Below are 14,837 nucleotides of genomic sequence, written 5' to 3' on the forward strand. Positions count from 1 at the left end.
AGGCAGAAGTGGTAGAATGTAGCATCTTTAGCAAGCGTCTTCCAGCACTTGTCTCCAGTCACGTCAAGATGATCGTGCATGGTCGTGTGGAAGCCAAACGTTGTGATGACAGTGACGTTCTGTTCTAACTCCCAAATTCCGTCATCTTGCCAAATTCCGTAATGGCGGCAATTTAAGCCAATCAGAGGCCGGAATTCGGCAGTGTCATGACAGTCAGGGGTGAAGGCAGGTATTTTCGGGGGGGAGGGGGGGGGCACCACCTTGATCTGAAGTGAGGCACGTGCAGGCACATGTGGTCGAGTGACGGCAAAAAAAAAAATTTTTTTTCTCGGGGGGGGGGGGGGGGGCCCGGCCCAGTGTGCCCCCTTCCCCCCCCCCCGGCTACGCCGCTGATGACAGTGTCCAAAATAACCCCGCCCCCTTCCCTCTGAAAATTTTCGATTTGGCATGTGAACGGTACACACACACGCATGGTACATACACGCACCAACCTACGTAAAGGCACGGCCGGTCCGGAGGGGCGCGCATCAGACCGGCCGTGGTAAAGGGTGTTTGGGCACTCCCCCTACCCAGAAAAAAAATTTCTGGCTATGCCACTGGTTTTTGCGACACTCGCTCGCTCTCATTAGCTTGATCATAATTTCGCAAGAAGTGAAATACACACTGTGCCGCTGGGCAAGTCTGAGACAGCCGGCCTTTTAAAGCCTGCCAATACGGATGAAATAGCACGAAAACCATAGCTAGTCCTCCTTAAAACGCAGAGCGCCTACCTATGTATGTGAAGGGTTACTTATTTCCTTGAACAAATAAATTCAGGTCGACAACAGACAAGGCCAAATCCGCCCTGTTGTGAGGACATAGCCATGGCGATGGCGGCACCTCGTCGGCGGCCGCGGCACTTGCATGACACAGCACATGGCCTCCTAGATCGCCCGCCGATGCCCTTCATGAACTCATGCCAATACCACTGGTGTAGCCAGGGGGTGGCACACCGGGTACGTGCCCTTCCCGAAATGCTTTCTGCCACGGGGCACAGAGCACAAAATGACGCTATAGACTACATTTGCCTGCCCAGTTCCAACTTCGGACCCAGGACGTGCCCCCCCCCCCCCCCCCCGCTCCGGAAATAAATTTCTGCCTACATTACTGCCCAATACCTGTCGCTGCCGCCGTCCTTGGTGACATTACCAAAGAGAGCAAGCAATTGAATTTTGGCTGTTTCTGACACCGAATTGCAAGTTATTTGCCCGATGGCTGCAGTGCAATATTTGACTCATGTTCAGGGAGCCTTGACTACCGATCGGCAACGCTTTCAGACTACGTCCAGAAACTGTTGCAGGGCCTCATCATAGCTAGAAGCATATCAGACATTGTTTGGCCAAAAGCAAAGTACAATTGAAAACATGTTTGTGTGATGAAGTGAAAGGAATAATAAATGCGTCGTACACATTTGATTGCCACTGAGACAGACATTACATTACTTTATTCAGTATGACAACTGACACCTCGCGTCTTATTTGTATGAGCGTCGTTGACAGCCGTCTCCATGCGTTGCGGCGTCCTGCGACGAAACTTGTCAAGGTAAAAAGAACATGCTATAATTTTTCTCAATACCGCGAATTACTGACGACGAAAACGTAGTGAAAAGCGTTGTCAAGCTAGGTAGCGGATTGCCAGGCAGTGAAATTTCAGCGACACGACCCGTTTGGTACAAGTCCCCTTCATACGTGTTTACCGTGATAGGATGTAGCACACTCACGATGTTAATCAGAACGAAGCAAACACCGACTCCTATCGCGATAAAATTTACAAAAGCTTCCGATATTCGCGTAATGTGCGTTCAGTTTCTTGCATCGCAGCGGTCTTGAGATTTCGCTCCCTTTCAGTCAATCAAAAACAAAGGGAACATCGACCAAAGGAAACCGTATGTTATTTAGTTAGAGGTATGAAGATGTGCTCATTTGAAAAAATGTTACCACAGTTCGCCAGCTCTGACCAGGATGTACAGCTAGCGCTTCTTGGTCACATCAGGCAGGCGGCAGCAGCCAGTTGAGCCCTGGACTAGGGCCCCTACCAATCGAGCTGATGACCCCTTAACCCAAACCCTTAGCAATAAAGTTATTCTTCTACCGCAATACGAGCGTTCAAAACGCGCGCGGCCGCCCGTTCGTCGCATCATATTCAGAAGGCAGTTTCGTTGATGAAATTTCCTTCCGAAGGCTTCTTCCTAGTCGCGCCAAAGCATTGCATGACGTGCTGCTGGCGTTGGTGAGGCGTCCTCTGCTGCGGCAACCTCAAGCTGACGGCGCCCATCTCCCACGCCCGGTTGAGCTCGTCTTCCAGGTCGGTGAGCCTCGATTCGCCGTCGTCAGATTCGTTGTCCTCGCCCGACGACGCAGAGTTTGCCCGCGTGGTCGTCTTGGAGAGCGACATGTTTCGCCCGGTTCGGCAGGACTGGAAGTATACGCTTCCTTTTTCCGGATAGACCATCTGGGCGGCGAAAGTGCTCCGCGGAGTACCGCTCGATTCAATGGAGTCTAGAGGCCGTTTGCAGGACGTTTCGGACGTGGTCCGCGTACTCTGCAATCGGGAAGAAAATAGAAGATGAATTTCGCCCCGCTAACGCTTGAACCGTGGCCTCCGCGATTAGCTCGGGCCGCTCGCCGGAGCAACGGCGCGCTGCCGGAGCTAATCGCGGAGGCCACGCTTCAACAAGCGACACCAAAGGGTTAGACACGGAGAAAGAGTGAACGAGAATAAAGGGGAAGTGCCATACAGATGGGTGAAGACTGTAATTAGGGAAACTATATTATATTCCGAGTGCCTCCTACAATGAGAAAACGCATGATGTCTATCTGGCGAGTGCTTCCTGGACTATATTGTTCCTGCAGGGGTCATACGCACAGGCCATTACGTAAACGTCACAACAAAGAACTTTGGATTGATCAGTCCTAAGCAAGCGGTCAAACATATCGGTTTTAACAATTCGCAACAGTTCTGGAAGGAAATCCTGTATCTCTCCTCAGTCTCCTGATGTGTATGTCACACCTGACGAGTGACTGAAAGAGAGAGAGAGAGAGAGAGAGGAGGAGCGATATCAAGCCTAACTTCCTGCCATAGTGCGTCGAAAGTCGTCGTTAAGTGACGCAGCTTCGGAGGAACACTGACCACAAAACATTTAATCGTGATAGATCAAGCCATGTTGCGACTTCGCTGGCCATATCCTCCCTAAACGCTAAGCGAGGCAGTTTTCTTATTTTTTCTAGTTTTTGTGTGTTACTTCAGTACTAATATAATGTTATAGCTGGCTCTAACGTAGCCTAGCTTCCCTTGAAGTAATATTAATTTCAGGAAAATATGGATGCTTGAAATGAAAGCATTTCAAGCACCTAAGCGCGTCCTGCGGGACCTAAATAAAGTTTTTTTTCCAGTACAGTCCAGTCAATCACCCATATCGGTGGTTAATTAAATGTCGCTAGAACCAACGTTTATGCAAGGGCACTTGACCATTCCCCTTGTGGAAATGTTGGCTCTAGCTACATTCCTTGTTATAGAAGATTTCTCGTCACTAAACCCATAAAGTGGCAATCGAGAGGGGAGGCGTACGTACACGTATACTGGCCTGCTTGGCGCGGTGAATCTTGGCCGCCGTGAGTGCGGCCGCGCCGTCGTCGGCCAGCGGCAGCGACGTGGCGGTCGCTGTGCCAAGCCGGCTCGCAGGAGGCGAGTACGATCCGCGACGGCGCGTCCTGGCGAACTTCTTGGCGTCGTCGGCAGCCTCCGCCGACGCAGGCAGTGGCCGCTTCCACGTGTCTGGGAACACGAGGCTGAGGCCGGCCGCTGTCAGAACCAGCACGCCGCAACCGGCCATTGGCAGATAGAAAGGCAGCAGGCCACCCTACGGATATGACGTCGCGTTGTGATGACACCGGTTCAGGGTGCCGAGATACGATTTCAACATGACTGATCGCGAAACAAAGGTCTCTGCGATGCATGCTGCAGAAAAATGATGTCAGCCAATTAAATTATGTGATGAAGAGAGAGTGTCCCCCAAGGAAACGACAGAATACCGCAAAGGTTAATAACCAAAGGGTCTGATTTGGCACTTCCTGTTGAGAGGAGGCGGTGAAGTTGAAAATAAAAAAGGATATGTATGTATCCACATGCTTCATTTTCATTATTCGAGCGATGTTAATTGGCAGAAAGCTATTGTGAAACTATCCTAAAGTCGAATACAACTTTAGAAGTCTGCGGCATTTCGTGCCTAAAGCCGGATGCACACAAGACGGCACCAATGGGTGCATGCGCACTCTATATACTGACGTCATGAACCGGACGGCCGGAGATCATTGCCGAGTGCGTGAGCGTTCTTTCTTTTTTTGAGTCGTGGAGGAGGGGGTGATCGGCTGCCACGCTTCGCACAACTGGGCGGTGCCCGACTATATATAGTTCAGATTTCTAGAATTCACGTGCTGCGTTGCGGACAGCGACTACAGAAGTCAACAGAGAATTACTAGATAAAATTAATGGAGTGCTTCTGAAAACAAAATTTAGTAAGTACGGGTTTAATGTGTGCTGCGAAGATATATATAAGCGCGAAGACTTACCGTTAGCTATTTTCAGTGTTCTGAAACTTCTGATACAGTCTTCCGCAAGCTCGCGACAGTTCGGTGGCTGAAGAGCCCCGTTGGGTTCAAGGCCTCAAGTTTGAATGCCGGCTGCATTTGCCGCCTTTCTACGGCGACGAAAAGCAAGCAAACAGACCCTGAGAGCGGTGGTTAAACTTAGTCGTAGCCCACACCAATGTACACTGCCTTTATTAAAGCTATCGGGCCAACAATCAATAAATTCAATCAAACTCATGCATATGTTAAGGCCTACCAGGGTAGATATTGTTGGAGCCAGGATTTCCGCCAGGCTGCCCACTGCAACGCACAGTCCCAGGCCAAAGGCCCTGCAGGAAGAACCGTGAAAAACGGACACAGTTTAGTTTTTAGCAACACAGGACACTGATGCTGTCAATGCCCGGTTAAATAGCTTAAATGTAAGCAAATATGGATCTAATAATGCATGCTTTTCGCTGTTGCGAATAAAGAAGGGAAGTATTGGGCCGCAAACTACCCATTGGAAATTTACCTGCTGTTTACTCTAATCCACGACATGGAGGCTATGACGCGACAAGCTATCCGTTACAGCAACATTACACCTAGCAGTTCCGAGGAGTTCACCTCCGCCTTGACGTCATGAAAATAAGGTCGCTTTTATGGAGCAAGTATCAGTTAACTGCGGTCTAAAATAGAGATAAGGAGCAGGTGGCCTTGATTTTATGATGAAATGTATACAATGCGCTCTGAGAGTTGCGTAGTGTCCTTTCTCAGATAATTGTCCAACATGACATTTCGTCACGCGCGACCCACCTTGTCCCTGTCGGCATGGACTTTGCCATGTCAAAGAGCATCGTCGATTTGGTCACGACCACCGCTGTCCAGCCAAACAGTGCACACAGTCCGGAGTAGAAGAGGTCAATCGTAAGGCCTGCACGAATACAAAGTGAAGTGTGAAAAACAGGCAACATAAACCCCAAGACAGCTTGCTTTACACTCCAAGAAAAAAAAGAGTCCTTTGACTCTTTTTTTAGAGTTCTGACTTGCCACGTATATGGTTCTCTTTAAAGGGGCCCTGCAACACTTTTTGGGGTTATAGTTGAATAGTCGCACATATATAGCGCATGGCGCTTCATGAATCACATGCCACAAATTTTTTTTTTTTAATCCGTCAAGTAGGAACGGAGTTACAGGGATTTGTCGCACGCTTCAAGCGCTTTCTCTCTCTTTTCGTACTAGCAAGCGCGCTGAAATCTACGCAGGGAGGGGGATGCCAAGGGGGCAAGAAGATGCGGCCCTCCGTCAGCGCGCGTCATGACCTTGAGCACTTTTTTTTTTTTGTTCGAACGTGCGGCTAACTTTCAGTGTGATCGCGAGCGCGGGCACGTGGCGGCATCCCGCGGCCACCACGGTAACAACTCAGCTCAAAATGCTAAAACCAGCCAATGACGCGGAACTTGAGTATATGACGCAGTGATCTTGAGTATATAGCATCATTTGTCGAGAGAAGAGGGAGCGATTTTTAGCCGACTTTGAGAATTGTAAATTCCAGGCCACGTGCTTGGGACCCAAAAGAGAGTTAACGTATCTCTTTAAAGAGAGTCATATACGTGGTAAGTCAAGACTCACCGAAAGGAGTCACACATACTCTTTTTCTTTTTCCTTATAGTGTACAGTGCAATGTGCTGTTACAGCTTCGGACACAGTTGTCTACAAATGCACAGCAGTTATTTCAGTGAGGCGTCAAAATGTTATCAACTCTGCAATAGCACTTCATTCGTAATACGTCGTATAAGTACTGTTATTCTTTTGCACAGAGCACCAAGGCACTTGGTGGCGCTCTTATTGATAACGACCGTCATCGAGGCGTCGCAAAGTTTTTCTCGCGAAAGTGTACTCGCTTCACTGAGTGCTTTTTCGCATGTACTAACACCTTAGCGCGAGCTGTGCTCATATAGGAAGTACCCTCAGCGCACGATAACCGATATCGCAATAAGAGGCAGAAAGAGCGACAGGCCGCAACGGCAAGCAACAGGTGGTTGGGCAGCGGCGCTCTGTTGACGTCACAGTGCACTAAGAACGAGTCTGGGCGATCCCTATCGCTCACCTTTCTCGCTGGCGACGCGCCTGTGCTCAAAGAAGGCGGCGACCACAAACAGGCTCCCGCCGAGCGCCAGAAGCAGAGTCTGGATGCGGACAGTGCCCATCCTGCGTCGAATGGGAGTCGAATCAGCCAAGGTGGCGGCTAGTTGGTTGTGCATAGCTAAATGATGCAGCGCGCTACTGAGGCATACAGCAAGAAAACAAACGTAAGAGGAACACAGCAACAAACAGGACAAGCTTGTCCTATTCGTACCTGTTCCTCTTACGCTTATTTTCATGCTCTGTGTCTCAGTAGCGCGCGGCATCACTTACGCCAGTACTAAGCACACGAAGTAGAGAAAATAGTGGCAGAAAGATGGAGAACAGGCACTAGCTAGATGAGAAAAAATCCCGGGCAATATTCATAGCCTTTTGGAAAGAACAGTTCGCTTCCACTATTTAATGAATAGCGAAAGCCACGGGACCGGTGAAACGAAGCGAAACTATCGACCGCGAATCTCGGAAACTGATGACCGCTCGCCCACTGTGCGCCGGGAATCTTTTCGAGCTTTCCTCAAGCTTCATTTGCTCTTGTGTTCGTTCTCTCTCAACAGTTAAGCAGGCTATCTGGTGGATTCGTTTGCACCAGGCTGGCCTCTTCTCGCTTCAGTTAAAAAAAAAATCTAGCTTTTCTTGCGCAAAGCAGCAGTTTGGGGGTGAAATATAAGATTCATATGTACACAGCCGAAACAAACACGTTCGTTTTAACGACTTATGAAAAGGATCAAATTGAACGTCTTTCGTGTTTGCTGAAGACAAGCATACAGCCGCGGATAGAGCTCCGTACAATCTTATAGCGCCAATGTCATATCGAGTCAATACGTACCGACTGGCCAGCACGAAGACGAGCAGTAGAACACCGACGGAGAGGAATCCTCGAGTGAACAGGTCGGCCGATCTGTTTCCCGTCAGCGTGGCGATCTCTGACACACGTATGGCCAGGAACAAGGACACGACCGCCCTGTATGCGCAGTGAGCACAATAGTTATACTCGATTGGCTTTTCACGTCCAGCAGGACACACGTGCTCGTCCCGTGTCCTTTCTCCTTGTGTGTTTCCTTCGTTCTTCCAATGTGATCCAGAATATGAAGTAGCTATATATTCGAGGCTTTGTTAAAGGTTAAAGAAACGGAGGGGCCTGTGGAAGATCGGGATGCTTGCTAAATAAGCGCTAGTAACCTACAAAAGAGCAGGCAATTGCCAAAAAAAAAAAAAAAGATGTACGATAATTTTAGGGGTAGCTCTGTTGTTTGAAGGCAGGACGGGAGTACTGCGGCTTAAGACGCACCGAGCCAATTACGAATAGACAGGTATGTTATGCAGTGTTTGTGTGTAAGAGGAGGAAACGAGTGAACAGCTTATACTTCTCTGTAAATTGCTTCACCCTGCAGTTCAAAGCAATGGGGTTGAGTATGTCAAGGCATTGGGGCTTAGGGACAGTGAAGGCAATATATACTTTAAAAGGGTGGAAATAACAGAGGAGGTTAGCTGACTGGTGGCAAAAATCAAAGCAGGAATGAAATTTAGCCCTTTACTACAAAGAGTCAGTACTTCCCTAGGCATAAATGATAATACATACTACGGCCAGGTGACGTGAACTGTTGTCCGATCAAAAGGGTAAAGTCTTATACCTCCATCCAATCATTTGTGGTGTAACGCGAGGGAATGTCCTCGAGTCCCTTGTGCACAGCAACCTGGTAGTCCAGCTTTAGTTCAAATCTCCCAACATGGAGCGCAACGCAACGTGCAGCAATACTATTTGATATAGTACTGTCGCCATACAAGAAATGAAGCTGGAAGTACTGACACTCACCAGAGGTACAAATGGGTGAGCAGGTAGCGCCGGATTTGCTTGTAGATGAAGACTTGGCTCAGAGCCGAACCTCCGGAAGCACCGGCGATAAGCGACCGTGATGCAGCAGCGTACTGCAGCAGCAACTTGACGGAACCTGGTGGAAGGCCCACACGTCCGAGTTGCGCCATGCGTCTCAGCGTCACGTCGGCCGAGGCCAGCTGGCCCCGCAGCAGAAGATGCGGCAACGAGTAAGGCACCAGCCTGCGCAAGGCTAAATGACTGTAGGTGGATACATCGCAGACGTGCGACTGCGAGACGTCAGCATGTGCCAGTTATGTGATGCACTTGCATCGCATAAGATACGGGTACGACCGTCTCATGCACTACTCGAATACACGAAACGAGACGCGACCCTAACATTAAGGCGAAAGCCTTAAGTGCCTCATCAGACGCTGGCCTTGAAAATGCGGCGTGCGGTAAAAACTTACGTGACATTAAACTCAGATACGTGTGGTAGAATACGTGCATAGCACTCAAGTACTCTGCCGGAGCCACGCCAGTGCTTGAAACCGGAAAAGGACACTACAGTCGTCGTGTCTGGCAACGAGCCACGTTAACAGGTGGAATAGTGCGTGGCAGAAGCGTAAATTGCACCAGGCGTCACACCATATGGATTGTATAACGAGTGGGTGGTTGACAGCTGCCAACCCATTACAAAGAGCCGAGTTATTCATCACCATTTTCGCCATGCATCCACAGCATCAACAAAGTATGCAGCTATACATACTATATAGTAAGCGCGTTATCTTACAAGCGCTTATTGGGAACTTCGCAACTGCCACAGCCGGTAAAAATCGTTTCAGTTGTGCGCATATATATTGAGCAGAGAACGTTTGTAAGGTCCACTCAAACGCATCGCGTTCCGCACTTTCGGTTTAAACGCAGCACCCGTCGACTCAATGAATGAATGCAGGGGCGACGTTCGCGCTGCGCTCACCATAGGAATGCCAGAGAGACGAGCTGCGGTGCGGCCAATGCCAGCTGCACGTACCGCCAGGAAGAGATGAGCGAAGCGAGTGCGGCCAGCATGACGTAGCCGAGCGTCGAGGCGACGGCGAGCACGCACGCGCCTTGCACGTGGAACGGCGTCGGCAGCAGCTCCAGCATGAGCACGAACGACACCAGCTGGCTACCCTGTGTATGCACGCGATACTGTATTGAAATACTTATCGTGACTTTACGAGGAGGATGGTCAGTGCGTCCAGTGCAAAAGAAAGAACAAGGTGACTAAGGCGCCAATCAGTCTTCTTTACCCTCTTCATGACAGATTTGTTCAATACAGATTCCAAAATGTGCATCGGGAATGCTTTTTCTTGTGCAATGGTGAAAGCGTTTTGCATTGTTGGTCTTCCACAGTGACGTTTCATCCAATATCGGTCGGCTGGTTCATACTGACGATCCCACGCGCAAATAAAAGACCTAATCAACGCATGGCGGACTATAGGACGAGACAGAAACAAGTGCCATAAAGCCACCTGCCTGGAAAAAGCTCGAACACACACCCGCGCTACAACCAAACGATTAAAACGTGCGTACCACGTGGTTCGGAAGAGTTGAAGAAACATCGCACTGATATTCTCTGTATCAGTTACACGTTACGCTCGGTAGAAGGCATAGGCTGCTGTTGCAGGTTCCCTGTTTGCGCTGCAGTCGTCGCAACATTGATCATGCAACATTTTGAGCAGAAGGGTGACTGAACATAACAGCACACAAACATCAAGCACGTATTATGCCGCACTATCCCATAGTAAGCATGAATAAGCTGGGCCAACCAACCACCAAATTTGCTGTTGCTTAGGCCATATCTTAGGCCATACCGGATAGCTCACCATAGAGCAAGCAGCCTGAAGAGCGTAGATGAGCGCGAAGGCGAGGAAGCGGGGAACGAAGAGCAGGGCCACAGCCGACGACACTTGCAGCGCCTGCGCCACGAACAGTGTCGTCCTGCGACCTGAGGCAACGCGGTCAGCGCATGCGCAGAAGATCAGAGCACCCAGGGCAGAAGATGCAGGCCTCAGGTAGAGCCTGACCAGGTCGGCCAGCCAAGAACGATCGCACACCAGGTCCCACTGCGAGCGACCACCACTGCAACGTTAGCGTGAGCAATAGCGGCATGCGTGTGGGCACTAATACAGAACAGTCGCTGTCCAAAACACATTCATCTGAAAACAGACTGCTCGGACGAAGGAAAATTGCTAAAGCAAGGTATCGCACTTCATTCTTTCCTCGCCCTCTCTCTCATTTTTGAAATGACAGTCAGGTAAGAGATATCAGGGTCGCCTACACGCGATGATCATGCGGTCAGTATAAAACGCCTTGCCTTGTTTGCGAACAAGTACTGCAAGTATTTGGAAGATTAGCGAGTACCGAGCAAGCATTGTTTTACAATATGAAAATAATGTGACATCATCAGAAAAGTGCCGCATCAGCACATTTATGAACAAATAAAAACGCCTTTTAAGAAAAGCCACGAACAGGCTTAGAGTAGCCGGCGAATGAACGCAGCTGGATATTAACTCCGCTTCGAAAGATTTTCGTAATTTGCACTACTACTTGAAGTGCTTCTACAGTGTTTAGCCTGGTTATTAGAAACTGCAAAGGATGTCACAGTTATTTATTTTTTAAGTTATCCTTGATCGAGACATCAATGACGGTGAAGTAGCCAGGATTTTATTAAGCGGGGCGATGGGGTCGAACTCCCCAAAGTCCTTTTGCTACACCTATGGTCAAAGAAGCGTTTCTAAATACATTTTGAAACAGAAAAAACGACAACTGAAGCCGGCCAGAGATAAGTGCAGTAACACATCAATGATATACCACATAACTTGGGCACCATGAGACCGTCACAACTTTAACTTCAGCGCCGTCGATTACGTTCGACCAATGGTTTTGCGGTCCTGTTAGGCTTATCAGCTACGGGAAGAGTCTGTTCATCATGTAATGAACGAATAGTGTCTTCAATGAATAACATTCCATTAGTTGGATTTGCCCGATGGGCCAGCTGAGTCTGCCCACAGGCAAGTGTGGCCTGGCTCAATTGCAACGAATCTCGTCGATAGCAGTTCTACAAACGATGCCCTCGTATGCGGCATGATTCCATGGCGTTGAGCTCAGTCATGCTTCGGTGCATCGTGCGGATCCAGCTATGCCGGTATAGTCAAAATGAGATAAACGCGGTATAATGCCAAAGTGACTCCATTTCCTACGCGTGCGCATGGTTTCCTTTAGTGGCACTGCGCCTGCGTTAATAAAGAAAAAAGTATTTGAAAGTATAGCGGCGCAGAATTTTGCTCTGTTCAACTCTTATATAGATGTTTATCGGGTGCCTATTATCTGGCGCAAGCGTACTGCAGCAATGCTACAGGCGTCATTTAGACACGAGCGATGTTTTCGATAATGTGTTTGTTTCGTTTAATCATGGTCTGAAAATTACCCAGAAACCGTGACAAATAATATTTCGCATGTACCTCGCTGACGACACTTTCCGACTTGTCGACAGCCAGGTACTCGTAACCATCCGGACAAGGCTGCGTACCAGCCCGTTGGTTGGTGGGATCCCTGCAGGTACAACGAAAAGCAAGGGTTTGACATCGAAGACGTTTGACAGTGAACAGATATTATCACCTCATACAGCGCTAATTATTCGTAACTGTACATTCCCCTTGCCCATATGCTTTCTACCGTCCCGCGCAACTCAACACGGCGACAAACGTGCCACCATTTGACACCATGAACCTTTGGAAGTCGCGTGCAATGGTAAAGGACGACAATGTCGGTTTTAAGCGCTTCAGCGAACCTCGCCGCTTTTCAAGGGCAAATATGCCAGGATTTCTACAATCCTGCTTCGTCAAAATCGCGAGAAAGTATGGCCCTTACACGTGTCTATACGTAGTTATTGTACACATGTACTAAAATAGTCTGTCGACTCCAATGAAATACGTTGAAGAAGGACATGATAGCTGTTGCTTATACTTAGTCATATTGTAGTGCAAGGTCGCAACTGCACAAAATAGAGCGCCTGTGACGTCTTTGAAGCCAGCTGCAGAATAGTGATATGAAACTGGCTGTCCTCTTTATGGTTGCGCCCTTACGCTACGGTATGTCTTCAAAACAGCAAAGTACATTAAGTAATGAAAACTTTAAATTCGTCCACTTGCTTACATGTGCTAATTCGACCTTCCGTATAATTCAACCAAATTTCGTGGTCACGCAAGAGTCTAATCTACGAGGGAAGACTGCAATACATCTCACCGAGCTGCAGATCGCCGGTGTGGTGGCGTGCGAGCTAAGGGTGAATGAATGAATGAATGAATGAATGAATGAATGAATGAATGAATGAATGAATGAATGAATGAATGAATGAATCTGGGCAAATATGACTCTTGAATTGTACTTCATCGACATCTTACCGGTACAGTAGGCACGGGTGGTACCTCCTGTCGCCTCCATCGAGCACTACGGGCCAGAGGTCGCTGCCTCCGACGGTGGCATTGGGCCTGGCCCGGCAGCGGTGCCTGACGGGTCTGGCCAGCTGCGCCGCACTAAGCAGGTTCAGCGCGCACTGACTCTGCAACACTGCCAGCAGGAACAGCACCAGCCACTGGAACCGGCCAGGGCGACCCAGCAGCAACAGACACTGGTCCGTGGGCGACAGCGTCGACCCAGACACGGCAACCACCATGTCTGTGATTCGTCATTTCGATGAAGTTTTTCCACCAAGGTCATTACGTTCGAGATATTGTCGGCTGAGTCATCAAGTGTAAAACTACTGGTGGGACTCAAGTGCGAACGTGACGAATTATGAGGAAATGGTGCCAGAATTCAGTGCAAGCACTCTTTGGTATCCTATATACTGTATACCCGGCTAATGGCCTAATTTTCGCCCTCCAACCTTCTTCCTTATTTGTCAACACTGAAGAATTAGGATTACGCTCTTCACATAATAGGTGAACACTTAATGAATGTGTATGTTACTGAGTCGTTGATATCGCACTGATCATCAGCCTAGTGCGCTAGACAAACACTTTGTATACGAGTACAAGCAGACGAAGTCATAGTCCGTGACGTCACATCCAGTTGGTACACCAGCTTCCAGGTGGCGTCGCCACCAGCATCATGTCATTTTTACGTCTTTTCTAGCTTATCCTCCTATTACGGTAAGAGTAGCCTTTTGTTTTTTATACTTTAGAAGGTAGATTATTGGTGCAGCCTTTCGTTACCTCTCCTGAAACGAACGTGTTTTGGTTGCCAAGCCGAGTATAATGTGATCTGGAATCAAACCCGCGACCTGGTCAGCCGCACTAACAGACAACCACTATGCCACCGCGGAGTTTTCATTTCATTTCTTATGGTGCCTCCTTTGCTAATACATGTTTTTTTTTTTTTTTCGCCGTAGTTGCGGGCATAATAAACCACTGCTGTACGAAACTTGCTCATCTTTATTTCTATCTCCGAATCACTCAGTGTGAAGTTCCAACCTTCCTTTCAAGTTTCTGTAGTTATTTACGTAATAAGTACAAGAAAAGGACAACACACGACATTGAGCAGGGTCGATTAAGGCGGGGTTCGATGGTCCAGCACGAAACTTCTTTAACGCGCTTCACACCGAAGCCACATGCTGAAAGGTAGGATGGTCTGTGCCAAGCTCGTTTTAAACGGTGTCTATAGTGGAACTCACCTCAGAGTCCAGCTGACGAGTGAGGGTGAACATTAAGCGGCTCTGGAATCTCGCCTCCGCTGAGTGCTTCCCAGCAGGTGCGTCTTCCAGGTAACGGCATGAAGCTGAAAGCACCGCCAATGGTCCACACGTAAATCCATCTCAAAGCGAAGCACGGACGCCGGCGAACCACCATCGATCTTTTCCACACACCGTGCAGTGCACGCTGAAGAAAGTCGGCCTTACAAGTATCCAAAATTTCGTGACAAGTTCATTTTACGTAAACCCGCCCGAGCATGTAAGCTGTTGGTGACGTTAAACTGGGCATAGTATCCGGGTAATTCTACTAGGCATTCTCAATGGTCTTCCCCTTCAGGATCACTGTCCATTTCGCTCGTCTTAAACTTTCTAACAAGTATACACTACGACTCGTTAACGGCCGCCCCTGTCACGCCCTGCTCACAGGTTCACTGTCTAGCACGTTCTAGGTGCGTATACGTCGCGAACGTGTCGCCGTGGCCTACACACCCTCGTCAGCACTCTTCGCAGTGCAAGGCGAGTGGCGAGCCAATCAAGGAAG

The 14,837-nt window shown here is 48.9% G+C and overlaps 1 protein-coding gene across 1 annotated transcript; it reads right to left on the reverse strand.

The window, feature by feature from the left end:
* Window positions 1–1,839: 1,839 nt before the first annotated feature.
* LOC119389768 (organic cation transporter protein) lies at window positions 1,840–13,297 on the reverse strand. The gene is made up of 11 exons (XM_037657158.2): window positions 13,011–13,297; window positions 12,069–12,159; window positions 10,431–10,670; window positions 9,539–9,735; window positions 8,560–8,802; window positions 7,573–7,707; window positions 6,712–6,812; window positions 5,418–5,535; window positions 4,882–4,954; window positions 3,611–3,898; window positions 1,840–2,580 (listed from the first exon to the last, which is right to left on the reverse strand). Exons 1-11 carry the CDS (start codon window positions 13,280–13,282, stop codon window positions 2,182–2,184), a joined length of 2,157 nt encoding a protein of 718 aa, XP_037513086.1. The 5' UTR covers window positions 13,283–13,297; the 3' UTR covers window positions 1,840–2,181.
* Between the last annotated feature and the right edge of the window lie 1,540 nt (window positions 13,298–14,837).

This window comes from Rhipicephalus sanguineus, chromosome 4 (assembly GCF_013339695.2).
Source record: "Rhipicephalus sanguineus isolate Rsan-2018 chromosome 4, BIME_Rsan_1.4, whole genome shotgun sequence".
Classification (NCBI taxonomy): domain Eukaryota; kingdom Metazoa; phylum Arthropoda; class Arachnida; order Ixodida; family Ixodidae; genus Rhipicephalus; species Rhipicephalus sanguineus.

Excerpts from the sequence above, each read along its gene's own strand:
- LOC119389768 (XM_037657158.2), bottom strand. The coding sequence starts at position 13,282 with ATGGTGGTTGCCGTGTCTGGGTCGACGCTGTCGCCCACGGACCAGTGT. Across the intron at positions 7,708-8,559 it reads CTCACCCATTTGTACCTCTG|GGCGGTCGTGTCCTTGTTCC; the intron begins GTGAGTGTCAGT and ends CTGCGCATACAG. Across the intron at positions 3,899-4,881 it reads CTCCAACAATATCTACCCTG|GGTGGCCTGCTGCCTTTCTA; the intron begins GTAGGCCTTAAC and ends TCATATCCGTAG.